Source organism: Schistocerca serialis, chromosome 7 (genome assembly GCF_023864345.2).
Source record: "Schistocerca serialis cubense isolate TAMUIC-IGC-003099 chromosome 7, iqSchSeri2.2, whole genome shotgun sequence".
NCBI lineage: Eukaryota > Metazoa > Arthropoda > Insecta > Orthoptera > Acrididae > Schistocerca > Schistocerca serialis.
The window spans coordinates 36,820,414-36,841,240 of NC_064644.1; the positions used below are offsets into that span (position 1 = coordinate 36,820,414).

The 20,827-nt window shown below is 38.1% G+C and overlaps 1 protein-coding gene across 3 annotated transcripts in view; it reads left to right on the forward strand.

The window, feature by feature from the left end:
• Positions 1-20,472, forward strand: part of LOC126412526 (protein tramtrack, beta isoform-like) — a 143,566-nt gene extending 123,094 nt beyond the window's left edge. For 2 of the 3 annotated variants that reach the window (XM_050082165.1, XM_050082163.1), the window contains exon 11: positions 18,086-20,472. In XM_050082165.1, the coding sequence (XP_049938122.1) occupies positions 18,086-18,349 (264 nt within the window). In that variant the 3' untranslated portion in view covers positions 18,350-20,472. The remainder of the gene's footprint in view (positions 1-18,085) is intronic. The other variant, XR_007575303.1, reaches the window with a different exon arrangement.
• The last annotated feature ends 355 nt before the right edge of the window (positions 20,473-20,827 follow it).

The window sequence follows — 20,827 nt, forward strand, 5'->3', positions numbered from 1 at the left end:
ACATACAAACTTTTAATTTTGTTAATTAATGATGTATTTGACCTTCGTACACAATAAAACTCTTACTTTCAACATAAATATATAACTTCTGGTATGTCTCCCGTACAGTCGAATGTCGGAAACAAATTACAGTTAAAAGAAAGTTGGTTTTGATGCCATAACTTTTCTTAACATGAATTGGAAAATAAGTCTTGCCTATAGCAAGGTTACATCAAGAGTTTTCAGGAGTTATTTTTCAACTGTCTTTGTTTTAATAACAATAGTCAATGACGCAATAAGTGCAGAGCTGCCTATAAACTCCATGGTTCTTCCTTACACACTCAGATCGAACACACAATATTTTGTTCGTAGACATTATGCAAATAATCACTCATAATAACATTTCATATTGTAACAGTATACATTTCATACATATGTTTATACACATATCTTTCCTTTCAATAACAATACTCTGTCATCTCTTGAACGATCTTTTGCTTATTGTTTCTCTACTCTTTTTTTTATTTTATTTTGTTTTTAAGACATGAGTATTTACTCGTGTTTTTAGTCAGTTTTACTAATATTTAAGAATTGTGAGGACTCTCTCTCTCTCTCTCTCTCTCTCTCTCTCTCTCTCTCTCTCTCTCTCTCCAGTCATAAACTTCGGGTGTTTATGACCCTATTCCTAGTATGTGCTATTTTCATTATTTGTAGCTTGGAGGAACTCTGGACAAAATGAAAGTGTTCTTTTGACACTCATTTATTTCCATGAAACATCATAATGCTAGTCGTTCGTAGAATTCACACTTCCCAGAATAATCCTTATATAACTTGTGACTTTTGTCACGATGCTGTCCCCTACTCCTATGATCAGCTCCTATCCCTTGCTTGTGGGTTGACCTTATGAGAGCACTTCCTCTTTCCATTCTGGTAGTTACGCCCCTTAGGCCGCAGATCGTCCTATATCCACGTAGGTATGCCTGCTCTATACATAGTGAATGCCGCGTACGCCCTCCTTATCCTTTCTGAATAGGCCTCACAGTTCATTACCCTAGTATACATTTCTGTCTGCTTGTGTCTGTATATGTGTGGATGGATATGTATGTGTGTGTGTGTGTGTGTGTGTGTGTGTGTGTGTGTGCGCGCGAGTGTATACCTGTCCTTTTTTCCCCCTAAGGTAAGTCTTTCTGCTCCTGGGATTGGAATGACTCCTTACCCTCTCCCTTAAAACCCACATCCTTTCGTCTTTCCCTCTCCATCCCTCTTTCCTGACGAAGCAACCGTTGGTTGCGAAAGCTTGAAATTTTGTCTGTGTGTTTGTGTGTTTTTTTATTGTCTCTATCTACCAGCACTTTCCCGTTTGGTAAGTCATGGAATCTTTGTTTTTAATACTACAATTGAGTATCTTCTGGTAAAGATAGATTTATATCTTAAACTTTGCATTCAGTCTTCAATATATTGTTTACTCTCTAGAGTCCTCCTCTACTTACCAGCTTCTATACAGGGTGTTACAAAAAGGTACGGCCAAACTTTCAGGAAACATTCTTCACACACAAAGAAAGAAAATATGTTATGTGGACATGTGTCCGGAAATGCTTACTTTCCATGTTAGAGCTCATTTTATTACTTCTCTTCAAATCACATTAATCATGGAATGGAAACACACAGCAACAGAACGTACCAGCGTGACTTCAAACACTTTATTACAGGAAATGTTCAAAATGTCCTACGGTAGCGAGGATACATCCATCCACCCTCCATCGCATGGAATCCCTGATGCGCTGATGCAGCCCTGGAGAATGGCGTATTGTATCACAACCGTCCACAATACGAGCACGAAGAGTCTCTACATTTGGTACCGGGATTGCGTAGACAAGAGCTTTCAAATGCCCCCATAAATGAAAGTCAAGAGGGTTGAGGTCAGGAGAGCGTGGAGGCCATGGAATTGGTCCGCCTCTACCAATCCATCGGTCACCGAATCTGTTGTTGAGAAGCGTACGAACACTTTGACTGAAATGTGCAGGAGCTCCATCGTGCATGAACCACATGTTGTGTCGTACTTGTAAAGGCACATGTTCTAACAGCACAGGTAGAGTATCCCTTGTGAAATCATGATAACGTGCTCCATTGAGCGTAGGTGGAAGAACATGGGGCCCAATCAAGACATCACCAACAATGCCTGCCCAAACGTTCACAGAAAATCTGTGTTGATGACGTGATTGCACAATTGCGTGCGGATTCTCATCAGCCCACACATGTTGATTGTGAAAATTTACATTTTGAACACGTTGGAATGAAGCCTCATCCGTAAATGCAGCATTTGCACTGAAATGAGGACTGACACATTGTTGGATGAACCATTCGCAGAAGTGTACCCGTGGAGGCCAATCAGCTGCTGATAGTGCCTGCACACGCTGTACAAGGTACAGAAACAACTGCTTCTCCCGTAGCACTCTCCATAAAGTGACGTGGTCAACGTTACCTTGTACAGCAGCAACTTCTCTGACGCTGACATTAGGGTTGTCGTCAACTGCACGGAGAATTGCCTCGTCCATTGCAGGTGTCCTCGTCGTTCTAGGTCTTCCCCAGTCGCGAGTCATAGGCTGAAATGTTCCGTGCGCCCTAAGATGCCAATCAATTGCTTCGAACGTCTTCCTGTGGGGACACCTTCGTTCTGGAAACCTGTCTCGATACAAACGTACCGCGCCACGACTATTGACCCGTGCTAATCCATACATCAAATGGGCATCTGACAACTCCGCATTTGTAAACATTGCACTGACTGCAAAACATCGTTCGTGATGAACACTAACCTGTTGATGCTACGTACTGATATACTTGATGCTAGTACTGTAGAGCAATGAGTCGCATGTCAACACAAGCACCAAAGTCAACATTACCTTCCTTCAATTAGGCCAGCTGGTGGTGAATTGAGGAAGTACAGTACATACTGACGAAACTAAAATGAGCTCTAACGTGGAAATTAAGCGTTTCCGGACACATGTCCACACAACATCTTTTCTTTATTTGTGTGTGAGGAATGTTCCTGAACGTTTGGCTGTACCTTTTTTGTAACACCCTGTATTTTCAATAGATACTATGTCTACATATACAGAGTATTTATTACACTGACATTTCTTAATGATCAAAATGACTAATTCCTCTCCTACTTTAATTTTATTTCTTTGCTGACGCCTTTTTCTTATTTATCCATTACTCATTACTGCTTTATAGTTGTTAGTTATGTAGCATTTCCGTTCAATAAACTTACGTGCATTTGTCTCTCTTTGCGCATGAGTTCATTGTGCCTATGCTAATCTCTGTGCCTATGCTTATCTCTTTACTTATGTGCACCTCTTCTTATGTATATTTGATGTATAACTGTCATAGCTTCCTATATATGGGTACATATTTCCATATGTACACACACTTTCCCCTACAACACCAGGTGGTTCTCACATTGTGACAGGCTTTGTCTTATGTAATTTAATGTTTGCGTAGAAGTGTATATTTGTGTATATGTGGATGTGTGTTCATGTAGTCTGACTTTTCGGCCTTCTTATCTAAAGATAAGATTTAGGTTATAGTAAACACTGGAATAAGGAAGGACTTCAGCGATAGAAGTTTGTGAATATGAAAAGAGGAAAAAATAGACAGGTCCACAAATGAGAAGTAAGAAAAGAAAAATATACAAACCCTCTCCTCTGTATCACATCTCATAAAAGGTATAAAATACTGTATACAAAATACACCCCGGTATAAGGGTTGTTCAGCTAGTCACACCATATTATATTTTCCACAAATGTAATACTCTATTCAGTTTATTTTGTAAAGATATCACGTTTTTTCTGTGATTCTCTTAACTTGTTCTCTATTTTATGGTCATATCTGGTTTTCTAAGCAATAAGATTACAGGATAGTTCTAGATCTTAAAGAAATTCGATGCAGGAAAACTATTTTGGAAGTAACATCGAAGACAACTCGGGATCTGATGGTCGTTACTCCACCCGTTAACTCAAAATGTGGGGGATATACAATTTTACATCCTTTACATTGTATTTCCCCTTCTCTAATCTAGTTGTGGGACCTACTAAAAATGATGTCGTAGGATGGACCATCGTTTGTACCCGGTATGGTCCCTCATATTTTTGAAAAATGTAAGAGTCTCTTTCTTCAGAGTCGAGCTGTGAAGATGTTGTTTTATAAGAACCAGGTCATCGACATGGTACTGAGGTTCCACAGTCTTTTCGTTATGCTTACTTATTCTTTGTAGTGTCTTTTCAATTAAATTATTAGAAACTATTTCCTGATTTACTTCGTAATTGACTCTAGGCTGTTCAGACCAATTAAAACACTTAATTAGAGGTTCTCCTATAAAAGGTTTGCCTATAACTTGTAAAGGTGTCAACCCAGTTGATAAATGGGATAATTCATTTAGGATAAGTTCAAAGTCCTTAATTTTAGTTGCCCACGAAGTATGTTTTTCATGGCAGTAAGTACGACATAATTTTCCAATTTCCTTCATTTCTCCTTCACATGGATTTGATGACTGGTTATAATTGGATATTAACAGGTGTCAAATACTTTCCCACGTTAGGAATTCACTAAATTTGTTACTCACAAATTGTGGTCTGTTATCCATAAGAAACTGTTTTGGTTTACACACTTCTAGCTAGTATTGTTGTAAACAGTATATAGCCATCTCTGTATTTGCTCTTTTAATGGGATATAATTTAATATATTTTGACCAGCATTCTGTTTTTGTTGTTGTTGTTGTTGTGGTCTTCAGTTCTGAGACTAGTTTGATGCAGCTCTCCATGCTACTCTATCCTGTGCAAGCTTCTTGATCTCCCAGTACCTACTGCAACCTACATCCTTTTGAATCTGCTTAGTGTATTCATCTCTTGGTCTCCCTCTATGATTTTTACCCTCCACGCTGCCCTCCAATACTAAATTGGTGATCCCTTGATGCCTCAGAACATGTCTTGCCAATTGATCCTTTCTTCTAGTCAAGTTGTCCCACAAACTCCTCTTCTCCTCAATCCTATTCAATACCTCCTCATTAGTTATGTGATCTACCCATCTAATCTTCAGGATTCTTCTGTAGCACTACATTTCGAAAGCTTCTATTCTCTTCTTTTCCAAACTATTTATCGTCCATGTGTCACTTCCATACATGGCTACACTCCATATACTTTCAGAAACGACTTCCTGACACTTAAATCTATTCTCGATGTTAACAAATTTCTCTTCTTCAGAAACGCTTTCCTTGCCATTGCCGGTCTACATTTTATATCCTCTCTACTTCGACCATCATCGGTTATTTTACTCCCCAAATAGCAAAACTCCTTTACTGCTTTAAGTGTCTCATTTCCTAATCTAATTCCCTCAGCATCACCTGACTTAATTTGACGACGTTCCATTATCCTCGTTTTGCTTTTGTTGATATTCATCTTATATCCTCCTTTCAAGACACTAACCATTCCGTTCAACTGTTCTCCCAAGTCTTGCTGTCTTGACAGAATTACAATGTAATCGGCGAACCTCAAAGTTTTTATTTATTCTCCATGGATTTTAATTCATACTCCGAATTTTTCTTTTGTTTCCTTCACTGCTTGCTCAATGTACAGATTGAATAACATTGGGGAAAGACTGCAACCCTGTCTCACTCCCTTCCCAACCACTGCTTCCCTTTCATGTCCCTCGACTCTTATAACTGCCATCTGGTTTCTGTACAAATTGTAAATAGCCTTTCGCTCCCTGTATTTTACCCCTGCCACCTTCAGAATTTGAAAGAGAGTATTCCAGTCAACATTGTCAAAAGCTTTCTCTAAGTCTACAAATGCTAGAAACGTAGGTTTGCCTTTCCTTAATCTTTCTTCTAGGATAAGTCGTAGGGTCAGTATTGCCTCACGTGTTCCAGTGTTTCTACGGAATCCAAACTGATCTTCCCCAAAGTCAGCTTCTACTAGTTTTTCCATTCGTCTGTAAAGAATTCGCGTTAGTATTTTGCAGCTGTGACTTATTAAACTGATTGTTTGGTAATTTTCACATCTGTCAACACCTGCTTTCTTTGGGATTGGAATTACTATATTCTTCTTGAAGTCTGAGGGTATTTTGCCTGTCTCATACATCTTGCTGACCAGATGGTACAGTTTTGTCAGGACTGGTTCTCCCAAGGCTGTCAGTAGTTCTAATGGAATGTTGTCTACTCCTGGGGCCTTGTTTCGACTCTGGTCTTTCAGTGCTCTGTCAAACTCTTCACGCAGTATCGTATCTCCCATTTTATCTTCATCTACATCCTCTTCCATTTCCATAATATTGTCCTCAAGCACATCGCCCTTGTATAGACCCTCTATATATTCCTTCCACCTCTCTGCATCCCTTCTTTGCCTAGAACTGGGTTTCCATCTGAGTTCTTGATATTCATACAAGTGGTTCTCTTTTCTCCAAAGGTCTCTTTAATTTTCGTGTAGGCAGTATCTATCTTACCCCTAGTGAGATAAGCATCTACATCCTTACATTCGTCCTCTAGCCATCCCTGCTTAGCCATTTTGCACTTCCTGTCGATCTCATTTTTGAGACGTTTGTATTCCTTTTTACCTGCTTCATTTACTGCATTTTTATATTTTCTCCTTTCATTAATTAAATTCAATATTTCTTCTGTTACCCAAGGATTTCTACTAGCCCTTGTCTTTTTACCTACTTGATCCTCTGCTGCCTTCACTACTTCGTCCCTCAGAGCTACCCATTCTTCTTCTACTGTATTTCTTTCCCCCATTCCTGTCAATTGTTCCCTTATGCTCTCTCTGAAACTCTGTACAACCTCTGGTTCTTTCAGTTTATCCAGGTCCCATCTCCTTAAATTCCCACCTTTTTGCAGTTTCTTCAGTTTTAATCTACAGTTCATAACCAATAGATTGTGGTCAGAGTCCAAATCTGCCCCTGGAAATGTTTTACAATTTAAAACCTGGTTCCTAAATCTCTGTCTTACCATTATATAATCTACCTGAAACCTTCTAGTATCTCCAGGGTTATTAAAGCTACTCCTGCATTACCCCTATTTGATTTTGTATTTATAACCCTGTATTCGTCTGACCAACAGTCTTGTTCCTCCTGCCACCGAACTTCACTAATTCCCACTATATCTAACTTTAACCTATCAATTTCCCTTTTTAAATTTTCTAACCTACCTGCCCGATTAAGGGATCTGACAGTCCACGCTCCAATCCGTAGAACGCCAGTTTTCTTTCTCCTGAAAACGGCGTCCTCTTGAGTAGTCCCTGCCCGGAGATCCGAATGGGGGATTGTTTTACCTCCAGAATATTTTACCCAAGATGACGCCATCATCATTTAACCATACAGTAAAGTTGCCTGCCCTCGGGAGAAATTACGGCTGTAGTTTCCCCTTGCTTTCAGCCGTTCGCAGTACCAGCACAGCAATGCCGTTTTGGTTAGTGTTACAAGGCCAGATCAGTCCATCATCCAGACTGTTGCCCCTGCAACTACTGAAAAGGCTGCTGCCCCTCTTCAGGAACCATGCGTTTGTCTGGCCTCTCAACAGATACCCCTCGGTTGTGGTTGCACAGATATCTGTATTGCTGAGACACACAAGCCTCCCCACCAACGGCAAGGTCCATGGTTCATGGGGGGAGGATCAGCATTCTATTATAACCAAAATATATGATACTCCTTGCTCTCCTTGTGGAATTCGTCCAAAAAAATCTTCCTCTGTGAGGTCGTGTAATGATGTAGGAATAATAGGATACATTTTGTATTTCACATGAGTATTATTCTCTTTTACTTTCTGGCATATTTCACAGGCTGTAATCAAAAATGCTATTTTATGACCTAGTTTCTTGAAATAATGAGACTTATTCATATGGGATATACATTTTTTTAATTCTGAAGTCTCCATATCCTGGTGAACATACCACACAAGTTTGTGTTCCAATACCTTCGGAATACATACGCGCCAATGCTGTGATATTACACTGTCTCTCCAAAACAAGTTATGATCTATAATTTTCCATTTTCCTAATTGATTAGGAGATAACGAGTTCTGGTTACACATACAAAATATTTCTGTGAAATAAGGATCTTGATGGATATTCCTTGTTATTCTTTGAGCCATTTCCTTTACAATGATGTTTGGATATTCTGCTGACATAAAATTAATGGAAAAAATAACGCCAGGCCCTTCCATACGTTTCGATTCTTTCATTCCTATGGGTAGCCTCGATAAAGCGTCAGGTGCAATATTTTCGTAACCTTTTACGTATCGTATCTTAATATCATATTCCTGTAGGAAAAGCATCCATCACAGCAACCTACTGTGCAGAAATCGACTTCTCATAAGAAAGGATAAAGCTTGATGATCTGTGTGAATATGGATTTCTGATCCCCATACTAGTGTTTGAAACTTTTGAATACTCCACACAATTGCCAGTAGTTCCTTTTCGGTAGTTGTGTAATTTAGTTTTTGCTTATTTAAGCTGTGGCTAGCAAAATGTATGGTTCTGTGTTCTACATTACTTGGATCCCATTCTCCTTGGAAAAGTTCGGCAGCAACACCGTAATCAAATGCGTCTGTCAAAAATTTAAACGGTTCGCCCATAACTGGATGATGTAATATGGGTGATTCAACAAGTGCTCTTTTAACGTTTTCAAACACATCATTTGCACCTTGTTCCCAAGTCCACGGTACTCCCTTTCTTAATAAACATAAAATTCTTGGGTCATTTAACTCTTGTCCTCATACATACCATCGATAGTATCTGGCCATACCTATAAATCCTTTTAATTGTCTTACATTTCTGGAGTGCGGACATTCTTTGATAGCTTTTATGCGTTCAGGGTCTGGTCTAATTCCCTTTACCCCTATAATATGACCTAAGAACTTAGGTCCTTGGTGCGCGAAAAACGATTTAGACAGCTTCACTGTGATATCTATTTCTTTAAATTTTTTCAGAGTGTTGCACAAAGTTGGACAACGGTCCTCCCAAGCAGCTGATATTATTATGATATTGTCTATGTATATTATCAAATCCTTCAATAAGTCTCTCCCTATCTCTTCATCTAACGCACGTATAAATACGGGCACAGAGGTATTAAGTCCAGATGGCAATACATTGAAATGATGACGATTTTCTTTCAAACAGAAAGGCTGTATACTTTTTGGATTCTGAATGTATTTTTATCTGTCAATATCCCGCGGTCAAGTCCATTGTACTAAATAATCTCCCCTATTCAAATTTGGATAACAGTTCTTCCATATTAATCGGTTGATCTCTCTCCGTTTCTATATGTCTATTTAATGTATGAGCATCTAAGACTAATTGTACCCTGCCTGTAGCTTTCTTCACCACAATCAGAGGATTATTCATTACACTGGAACTTTGTTCTATAATATTATTATCTATAATTTTGTTAATTCATCCTGAACTGCTTCCTTGAAACTCACTGGTATTGGATACGGTTTGCAAAAGAATGGACTGTCATCTTTGATTTTGAACTTACGGATATAGTCGTTGATGTTACCTGGACAATTGGAAAACACCACTTCATACTCCATTAAAATTTTATACAAATCTTGTCTTTGTTGATTGGTTGATATTAGGGATTCATTAACTTTGTTTTGTGTATCAGTTTGACGTGTACTTGATCCACATTATCGATCCACAGCAAAAACAAGTAACTTTTAAGTTTTTTAATAAATACTCGCAGAGCACCATAGCAGCTCAGATTTTGACAGTACTTTTCTTTCAATGTGTTCTTCCTGCGTGAAAAATTTCAAGTTAGGTTTTCACATGTCGGATTAGGTCATTCTCTTGTAAGTACAAGAGGCAGTTGGAATTTTTTATGCTACAGCCTTACCGATTTCCAGATCATTGCTTTTTATTAACAGGAATACATTATGAGGTCCTTTAATTTCTTCTGATCCAGAAGCTGAGCATGTACGACATTTGAGGAAGAAAAATATGTATTCTTAGGAGTTGTTCTTCCTTGGAGATAATTGAAGTTGTTTCGTGTCTCGCACTTGCACAGCGGCATGTTCCCTAGGTATAACTGAGCTGCTGTATCTGATGTTACTTTAGATCTGGCGTGATTGTGTATCTGCACTCTCACCTGCAGATGGCAGCCAGTTGGACCATCGTAATGGTGTGCAATCAGGATGATGAAATCCAGCTACATATGGATAAAGAGCATCAACTGAAATTGTAGTATATGAAGCAATATCCTGTTCTTTGGGACATAACCATTGAAATGTGGGAAAGTGACATATTATCAGTGAAGTTAGTGAGCAGTTACGTTCTTTTATTTTTTATGTAACTTTCCTGAAAGGACTTCACAATACCACAACAGGTTTCGATCACTCGGTGGTCGCTGGTCACCCTCAGAGTAAAAGCACATGCTGCAAGCAGTTATGTAAAGTTCCAGCTGCATTGCCAATGTAACATACATTACACTTGGAGCATGTACTTGCAGTTATATGGTGACAAATGAGTGAACAAAACCACTTACATATTGTAAAGTATTTTTATTGTCATAAAAATAACATCACAGTCCAAAAATTCTCAGTTGTCATCTCATTTTTATTTCTGCATGGAAAGGTGACTTTCAAGAAATCCATGAATGTTACAGTGTACGTTATCAGGCACTTCGCTGCTTCATGTAAACTTTCTCGTTGTGTTTTGTCTGTACAAAAGTGTCATGTTCGATGAAAAGTTGCACTAGCAGCAAGTTCAAACTGCTCCTCAAAAGTGGCCAAAAATGCGATAACAGCAAAAAATCAGGATTAAATAAACTGCTTGTGTTTTTGTAAGTGCAGTTTAGTTGATCTGCGTGTTTTGGTGTCGTATCAAAATGGAGTGATTGAAGTTTAGTGATTATACCTCACTTCTCCATTGTTAAGTAAAGAGCTAAGGCTTGCTCTTCTGAAGATGCTGGGATTTGATGGTCTCCTCTCAATTTCTCCTTCCCTTTAAATGTTACTGATGGTCTCCCCTCAATTTCTTCTAGCTGTAAAATGTTGTTGTTATTATGTTTATCAAATTTTTCAACATAAGAGTGCTGGAAGCAGATTTCCATCCTGCTGCAACTTTTGGCAAGTGTTAAATTTGTACCGCGCTTTTGTGTGTCTTGCTTCTCCAAATTTACAGTATCATCCCCAAAAGCTTCTGCAGTAGCTTTAATTTGTAAATAAAATATCTGCAATTATGAAAAGGATAGATTGCCACTCATCATAAAGATGGGGTGACATTGAGTTGCAGACAGGCACAATGAAAAGACTGTTACAAACACACACACACACACACACACACACACACACACACACACACACATGACTGCTATCTCAGGATGCTCTGGCCATTATGTAAATAAAGTCTGCCCACCCCCCTTCCTTCCCTTCCATCTTCCATCATTACCCAACATTTTTCTTAATCCTCCCTCTCCCTTTTTTCACGTACAAATCGTGTATGTCACATTATTTTATATTTGATTCAATTCATTGGTTTCTATAAAAAAGAATTTGGGCAATAACCTAATAAGATGCCATTGTTTGTTTTTTTATATTGTTACCCATCATTTTACTATTTCTTCCTCCCCCCTTTTACCACTTACAAATGATGTACATCACATTATTTTGTATTTGACTTAATTCATTGATCTCTATAACAAAAATTTGGGCAGTAACCTAATAAGAGGCCATTGTTTATCTTTTTATACTGCCATTAGTGGTATTAAGTCCATCTTTTTTATATCAGTATTTTAATAATTTAGTTATTTTCTGGCTATTTGAGTGCTATGCTCTCCTGCACTTCTGCACATTTATTCCTTGCATACATGTACTGCCCTCTTGTGTCCTAAATTTTCATTAACTCAAGAGACATTGACATACTGTCAGTTCACTAGTTGGACATTCAGCATGATATTATCCGGTTATATTATTGTGGTGGTGAATTTGACCTTCATTTGTGCCTTATGGCTACATAATTAACATTCCTCCACAATATCATGTGAACAGTTAAGAGCAAAAATTCTGTATAAGTCAGTGATTTGTTTTTACTTTTGCCCTATACCTATTTTTTCACGTGTATATAATGTTAACCATGTTAGGTGTTAACCTTTGATCCTTCTAGAGATGCTTTTAAAGATGTCGAAACCTAGGTCGAGTGATTTTCAATAAACCTTGTACTGTTGCCACTGATTTGACTGGCGTCTTCATTTAATAATGGATGTGGGACTTGTTGCATAGTTTAATCTTCTTAAATCAGTCCTCATAATTTTCCGTTTTGATATCTTACTTGATGAGTTAACGTTTATTTCCTTTGTACTCAGTGGTTCAAGGATAATGTGCCAGACAACGAATCCAATGTCTGGGGTTTGATCCTAGGCCAGTCCTAGATTTTTATCTGTAACTTACCACTTCTTTCACCTCAGGCAGTATTTGTTAATGTGAAAAATATGTAATTTACACCATGGTTTGGAATCCATGTAAACTGTAGGTCCCCCCATTATTGGCACAGTAAGCCCATTCAGACGTTGGAGGAAGGCAATGGCATACCATCTCTGATGATGGGGCAAGGCCTAGCAGAGCACTGTGGTATTCAAAACAACCTTCAGCTGTATTTTGATAGATAGATATATTGGCATTCTGCTTCTTAATTAGCCTGATCATTTGCCATTTGAATGGGATTTAGGGTCTTCACAATTCGAATAATTTCAATATTGTTTGGATTCGTTTTTTGTGCTCCTGCTTTTGGCCAGATAGGGATCACATAATAATTTCAGTTCCACCTCCTTTGCTCTTTTTTTTTGTCCTCTAATATTCTTTAATATTTTCACCATATTACTTTTTATCTTTCTTACTTAGCATGGCATCAGATGTTAGGGTGTCTTCCCTTTCAAATTGTGTAGGAGAAAATATCTTGCACGTACTGTAGACAAGCAGGCGACTGAAGAATAAAGGGCAATTCAGGCAATCTATTCACCTCCAGTATTTCCAGAACTGTTTAAGACATTGTAATTCTGTTTTCACACAGATAAATTGTGCTCACTAAACAACATATAGTCTCTTTTTCAGAGCTATATTAATTACAGAAGTATTGGCAACAAATACACTTTCTTCAAATGGAACCACAATGGAACATTTCTGGGATGCAAGGAAGTATACCAGCACTGGATTGAATCCACCTGGCAGATTTATGGTGTGGGCCAGTGTGCCATCCTTCTTGGATGTGGTTTTTAGGCAGCTTTCCATACCCAACTAGGTGAATACAAGGCTAGTACGCACATCCCATTTCTATTACACCATTCGCAAACACTTCAACAAGTTCTCACACTTGTACATGGACAACAAGAGATACAGACAGACGGAGCACTTAGAATCTGTCCTGGGGGCAATAGGTGTGGGGACAGGAAGGGGATTGAGCAACCCTCTACTTCTAACTTTGCAAATCCAGGTTAACATGCTGACCACATGAAGATATGGGATAAGGCTTGAAAAAGGAGGAGGAGAAGAAGAAGAAGAAGAAGAAGAAGAAGAAAGCAACAGAACCACAGTATTTCTGCAGCTAGTATCGTAATTCAGAAGATATGGATTCAACAACATTTTAGTCTTCAACATCCAGTTACTAGCTTTGAAGTAATTATGACATCTAAAACTTATGATTTACCTGTTGTGACCATGAAACCGCAATCCATGTTTTACGCAAAAATGCATGATTTCTTATCCAATTAATGAAAGAAATCACATCAGATTAAGAGAAACACACTGTTACACTGCTGTGGTATTGGTATAAATGTGGTACACAGGAAATCTAGCTCACATTCTTTCTTTGTCGTTCACTTGCATCAAGTGGTGGCAAGTTTGAAAATAAATAAATATCTTTCATAGGCCAAGAGAAACTGAATATGCTATTTATTTACAGAGGTTGCAGATGGAACGTGAATAGATCATTGAATTGTATGCACGAAGGTATCCTGACAGATGGTGTCCGACGAGAATGACAGTTCAATGAATGTGCAAAAAATTGTTATTGGTGGAAGGACACTGGGATACTACTAGAGGTTACGGAGCAAGCCAGCAAAGAGTGGAGTTAACAAAACAGTTTTTCTGGCAGCCATTGTTCATAGTCCACGTTAGCTGCAGAGAGACTGTGAATGCCTGTGAAATAAATGAGCCCAGCATAAGTGTGTATCTTGACATTAAATTCAGGGTGTGAAATTATTACTTAACAGTGTTTGTACCTTAATTCCCTGTTTTACAAACCCATCTAGTTTTTTTTACGTCGACCATTGTTTCAAGGCTCTGCCAGGAACAATAGCAGAACTGTTGTTATAGTTAACTAGTGACCAATCTTAGATACCATATCCCATGCCTTCCTGTTTGTGTATTGGTCCAGCTACATGCAGCCAAGTGTAATTAATATTAGTTTTGAGTGAAACTTCTCTATATTAGTCTGCTTTTGTAAATAAACTCTCATAGCTGTGTAAAGCTGGAGCACCCCTGTAGCCTGATGCAACTGTTTTGTATAACAACACAAACTTCCGCAGAGGACGGCAATCCATTTCATGTGAAAAACAGATAAATCATAAGTTTTAAATATTGTAATTTCACCGAAACTAGTAATCGGAATTTGAAGAGTGAAGTGCAGTTGAATTCATCTCTTATAACTATGAGGGGCTTTCAATAAGTAATGCAAAACATTTTTTCTGAATGCAGATTGGTTTTATTCGGGATTCTAATGCACCATATTATTCCCTGGCACTCTTTTAGCTACAAAACCCTATTTTTCAATTCATCTTTGTTCAGTGTGATGACCTTATGACATCTTAGAGGGAGAGCCTCTTATGCCAGGTTGGTACGACTGTACTGGTTGATGTCAGAGCCAACGTCTGGCTGCATCAATAACCTCCCCTTCTGATTCCCATGGACTGCACCCTTTATTGGGCAAAACAGATGGCAGTTGAAAGGGTAAGATCTGGACTGTACGGCAGATGAGGAAGAACGGTCCTAAAGTTTTGTGAGCTGCTCTCGGGTGCGCAGACTTGTGTAAGGCCTTGGACAGTAATGGAAAAGGAGAAGTTGGTTTGTATTTTTGTGGTGACGTACACACTAAAGTTGTTACTTCAATTTCCTGAGGGTAGCATGGCACACTTTAGAAATGATAATTGAACTATGATGGAGGACATGAGCAGAATAACCCCTTTTTAGAGTCGCAGAAAACTGTCTCCATGACTTTACCGGCTGAGGGTGTGGCTTTAAACTTCTTTGGAGGAGAGATGGTATGGTGCTATTTTTTTCTAGTTTGAAGTGATGAACTCATGTGACGATGTTTGACAAAAAATTATCACAAGCAATTCCACACAGATGGTCCTTTGTTGCTCTTTATGATCTTCTGTTAGGTTGTGAGGCACACCCAGCAGGTGCTCACCTTTCAGTATCCCAACTGGTGGACAAGTGTGTCAGCTCTACCAACAGAGACATACAGTTGAGCAGTGAGGCGTTCGATTGTGAACCATCAGTCACTTTGAATGAGAGTGTCCGCACATGCCAACAGTGCAGGAGTCTCAGCCATGTGTGGCTGGAGACAGGTTTGCACGACCTTGTTGCGATGATGGCAGACATCTCGCCCAACCCCATGCCAGGTCTCCATAGATATTATAAAAATGCCTATGAATATCTCCAATGCCCTGATTTTCTGCCAAAGGAAACTCAATTACAGTTATCTGCGTGGAACACACCTCCCTTACAGAAACCATTTTGAAGGCTACACATAACACCACTGTATGTCAGAACTTTTTGAAGCTGTAAGGCTGAAGAGGGAGCATCCCATGATGTCCCACAACAAATTCCGCATCCCCCCCCCCCCCTAACCGAAATTGGTTTGGGGATGGGGGGGGGGGGGGGGGGGTGTCTGCTGCATTACTTACTGAATGACCCTCGTGTGATACTAGCAGCAGAAATTAACAGTAGTTCCATTTGAAAATGTGAGGTTGATACTGATATTGCTGTAATTAATACAGCTTTGAGAAAACCGTGCACTGTTAAGTGAGCCTCGCCCCCCTCCCCCACACAACACACACACACACACACAATTAATCTGAGTGAAAAGAGAATTATGATAACTTAAACAGTTCATGGAATATTTGAGGCAACAACTTATGTGGATCATTCTGTATAACTAGATTCTGCACCTGAGACGGGTAATTGAAACTTTGTAAGTAGATATCTTTAGGACAATTGACATGTATTTTCAAAGATCTATCAATTCAGATTTTTAACATTTATGCAATGCTCACCTACAAGTCAAACAAATCTCTGAGAACACTTTCTTTGTATATATTCAATAACCAATGTTAATTCTGTTTGATATGGTTCCAATAGACTTGAGTAATATTATAAGATGGGATACAAAAGCGATCTAGAGGCAGTCTCTTTGTTGACTGCATTTTCCAGTTATTCTGCCAGTTAACTAAAGTCTGCCCTCTGCCTTGCATATTGTTGCTGCTCGCATGAGTTGTGGCTTATTAATATTGTAGTCACAGGACATACATTTCTGCATTTTTGTGATGTACATAATTTCGCATTTCTCAATGTTTGAAGTAAATTTCGAAATGTTGTACTGTTATGAAATCTTATCAATATCTGTGTGGATACTTGTGCATCTTTTTCGGATACACTTCATTGTAGATAATTGTATCACTTGCAAGGTTATTAAAACATAACATGAATGACAAGGGTCCCAAAACACTTCCATAGGGCATGCCTGAATCCTCCCTACCAATAAATCCTCGATCCAGTCACATAATTGAAATTCATTTGTGGACATTGGTGTGGAACTGAGTCAGATGCATTTCAAAAGTCAAGAAATACTTTGTGCACCTGATTTGCCTTGATCCATGGGTTTTGAGTGTCATGATAAAAACATACAAGTTGAGTTTTGCACAATTGATGTTGTTGGAATCATGCTGGTTGGCATGGAGGCCATTTTGTCAGAAGTACCTCATTGGTTTTGAGCTCAAGTGTCTGTTCTTTGATTTTACAAGAAATGGATGTAAGTGCGATGGGACAGTAGTTTCATGGATCAATTCTGTTACCTTTCTTGCAGCCGGATGTAATATGTGCTTTCTTCCAACAACTGGACACAGTTTTTACTTCAGCTGATCCACAGCATAATACAGTTAAATTGAGGCCTAATTTGGCTGCAAATTCTGCATGGAAACTGACAGGTATCCAATCAGCTATGGAGCATTGCTTAAAATAGCCATTTCTCAATGTCACAGACTCTAATATCTGTGTCACCCACTTTTGCAGTGGTGTGGGAAGTAAATTGGAGTATTACTTCTGTACCTTCCTTAACAAATGAGTATTTAAAAATGGGGTTCAGCATTTCTGCTTTTGCTACCTTCGATTTCAGTTCTTGTGTTCCCCACGAGTGTCTGGATTCTAACTTTGGTGCCACTGACAGCCTTTGCATATGACCAGAATTTCTTTGGGTTTTGTGGAAGATCTTTTGATAATGCACAGTACTCATGGTAGAAAACCTGTATTACTCTGTTAACAGCCAAACACATTTCTTTCAACATTGTATTAGCAATGCAGACTGTGTCTCAACTGTCAGTTCTTTTCTGTATTCAGCATTTCAGCATCTAATGAGAAGCAGACATCACTGTCTCCTGTAACGGTACTCTGTGGCCCTTGATTGCAGTACTGTCTGTCTGTCTGTCCTACATCGCATTGTCAGCAGCTTGATGACTGAGCCATGTGCCCTGCTGCGTACATGAATGCAATGTCTTAATAAAGCGTCGCTCCCTTAATTGAGAAATAAAGTGTTGTGCGCATAATTTAAATGATTTATGTGGTTGCATAAACCAAAATATTATTATTTATGTTTGAGGGTAATTTAAAAATTAGTATCTTAAGCGATTCAGGAATGCACACTTAAATGCCCCTAGCTTTGCATATCAGGAATTTGATTTCAGAGAAGATGAATAAATGTGCATGCATTAAAGTGAGTTAGATACTACTTTTTCAGACATTGTGTGAATGTAAAAATTGGCCTACATTCGAGAGTTAATTATGAAATTGATTTTGCAGGTTTTAATGGCTGATGCCAATGAATCCTCATCACTGCTTGTAAATGAACCTCGAAAGAAGGAGCGTCGGAAGCAGAATATACAGTGTAAAAATGATGAAAGTGGCGTTGATGAAGAAGAGCATACTGTTTCCAAGATTGATGATGATATTGATTTTACAAATGAGTTAAGTGAAGATATGCTCCAAGGTGAAGAGACTAGTTGTCATAAAACTGTAATAAAAACAGAAAATGGAGAAGAAGATAAACAAGATGACGATAAGTGAGGCAAGATCCAGCTTGCATCATCTTAAATTTGTGACGGCATTTTGTTGATAAATCATGAGTATCTCTAATAGTGATTCAGCATGTTGAAATATAATTAGAAACACTTATGGATCACTGACAGTTGAATTGATGAAAGGCCTGGGGCAGTTATAAAAAACCCAGAGTTAAATAATGAAATAAGGTGAGATGATCAAATAGAAACTGCAATAACTAAGGTACTTTTCCGTGAGAAACACATTTAAATAGTGGAGAACCCCCCCCCTTTTGCCCCATGTTCCCGTGAGGTGTGTGTGTGTGTGTGTGTGTGTGTGTGTGTGTGTGTGTGTGTGTGTGTTTTAGAGAGATGGAGATATTCCTATTCCGTCGCTCGACTTGATTCTCTGGTTAAGTACTCCAGCAATGTTTTCCTTGTTTATTGATCCTATAGTTGATGGTGATTTTAGTTCACGATGTAAAAAGTTTTTAGCAGATGTGAATATTGTATATTGGGTCACACTTTCCATAATGTCTTCTGCCCATTCAGTGATCATTCCCTGCTGCATTTGTGTGTAACGCTACTTAATCAGTTGAAGCTAAAGTCATTATAGAAAGTGTGCAGTTGCTAAACATAATTGTTTTATGTAGCGGGAGAGCTCTAAAGAAGTGTAAGTTTTGAGGTCACTTACATTACACACAGTCTCAGAGTCCTTATTGCAGCTTATCAAAAGCAGTACACAGTTCCATTAGTTTTTGTGGGGAGCAGTTAATAGCAAAATTTACTTCCCATGTCCTTCCAGTCTCGATAACATAAATGTGTAGTAGATACTTTAAACGAAAGAATAGTTGTAACATGATTTATGAGATATAATTTTCATTTTTATATGTGAAAATTAGTAGATAAAGAAGAAATTCTCCCTTTATTGTGGCCTTCAATTAAGCAAGTAAAAAAGCAATTTAGATAAATAACTGTGATCCTTTACAGTTAATTGTGATTTATATTGTTAGGGACTGGACAACCGGTCTTAAGTCTTTGTCAGTCACTCGTTGAATAGTGTCATTAATTTGTTGTAATTTGTGGGTTAACTGTGACTACTATGTTCATATTTCTGTTTCACTGTTACTTTTATGATATATTGAACATAATTTAATAGGCAGTAAGGAAGAACAGACTAAGTCATAGTTTGAAGCTTTAAAACAATCTTCGTACTTGCATTTGACAGTCTTGCAGTTAAAGTGTGAAACAGAGCTCATACAATCAGTTAAAATCATGCCACACGTAGTTCTATATGTGTAAATTTTCTTTTTTAGTTCTTTTTGTGCAGAGGTACTGTGAATGAATTTAATATCTGTAAATTAAGATATTTTTGTAGTATTATTTTGTTTTGTTGCCTTGTAGTATATTTGTGATGAGGGCTTGTTTTGTACATATTGTTAGTGAAGATTTGTACATACATTTGAGCTTTTACAACTAATGTGTCATCGATGGAAGTTCTATCTTTTGACAAATTTGTTTCAGCAGCAGTTTGTTAGCAGTCTTAATCGAGGCACTTTGTGAAATTGAATTCACTGACATGTTACTTGTTGGGCATGAAATCTATTTCAAAAATAATTGCCCATATATTCAGCAGTGATTGACTGTGATTTATTAACTGTGAAATCTCAGAAATTCTACTTCCCCTTCTCATCTTTGCCTCTGGTTTACTACTCCTTCCTTCATATATATATTTACATATATATTGTTGTTGTTGTTAACTGAAGAGACGTCTGTTTTTTACACTGAATAATCGTTTCAAGAAATATTGTTCGCATATATCACTAAAAAAATACGAGATCTGAAAATGGTTTGTGTGCTTTATGTTAATAGAAACAGAATCAAAGATCAAATTTAGTTTGTTAACTTTATTTTAACTGCAAACTTGTTTATTTTTTTGAAATGTAAGTCAGTATTTCAGTATACTAATGTTTTTGACTAGGAAATTGTAGCAGATTGTAACAGGATGGGAGGATACACTGATGTGAGGGCCCACCTTTTCATGGTGAGCTGTGAAGTCTGTGTATAAACTAGCTAAAAGTTTATGAAATAAATTGCTACCAGGCTTTTTGATTTGTGAATAATAAAAGATCTGCTACTTGGTTTCCAGTACATTTGTTTTGTTTGTCACCTTCCCCTACTCCACTATCCATTGGAATTTGGTAGTGTTTCTTAATTTTAGGTGTGCCATACAGTTGAAGCTCATTATTCCAGCAAATATTATCATCTTCAAATTGTTTCAGTTATTTGTAATTTGTTATAAACTTACTTAGTATATACTAGAAACTTCTTTCTTTAGTTGGATGTGATGAAACTGGTCAAATGTGTGCACCTGCGCGCGCACGCGCCCACACACACACACACACACACACACACACACACACACACACACACACACACACACACACCTTGCAATATAAGAAAGAAAGATGATGTGTTCATGTACTATTCAAAATTACCATGAGTG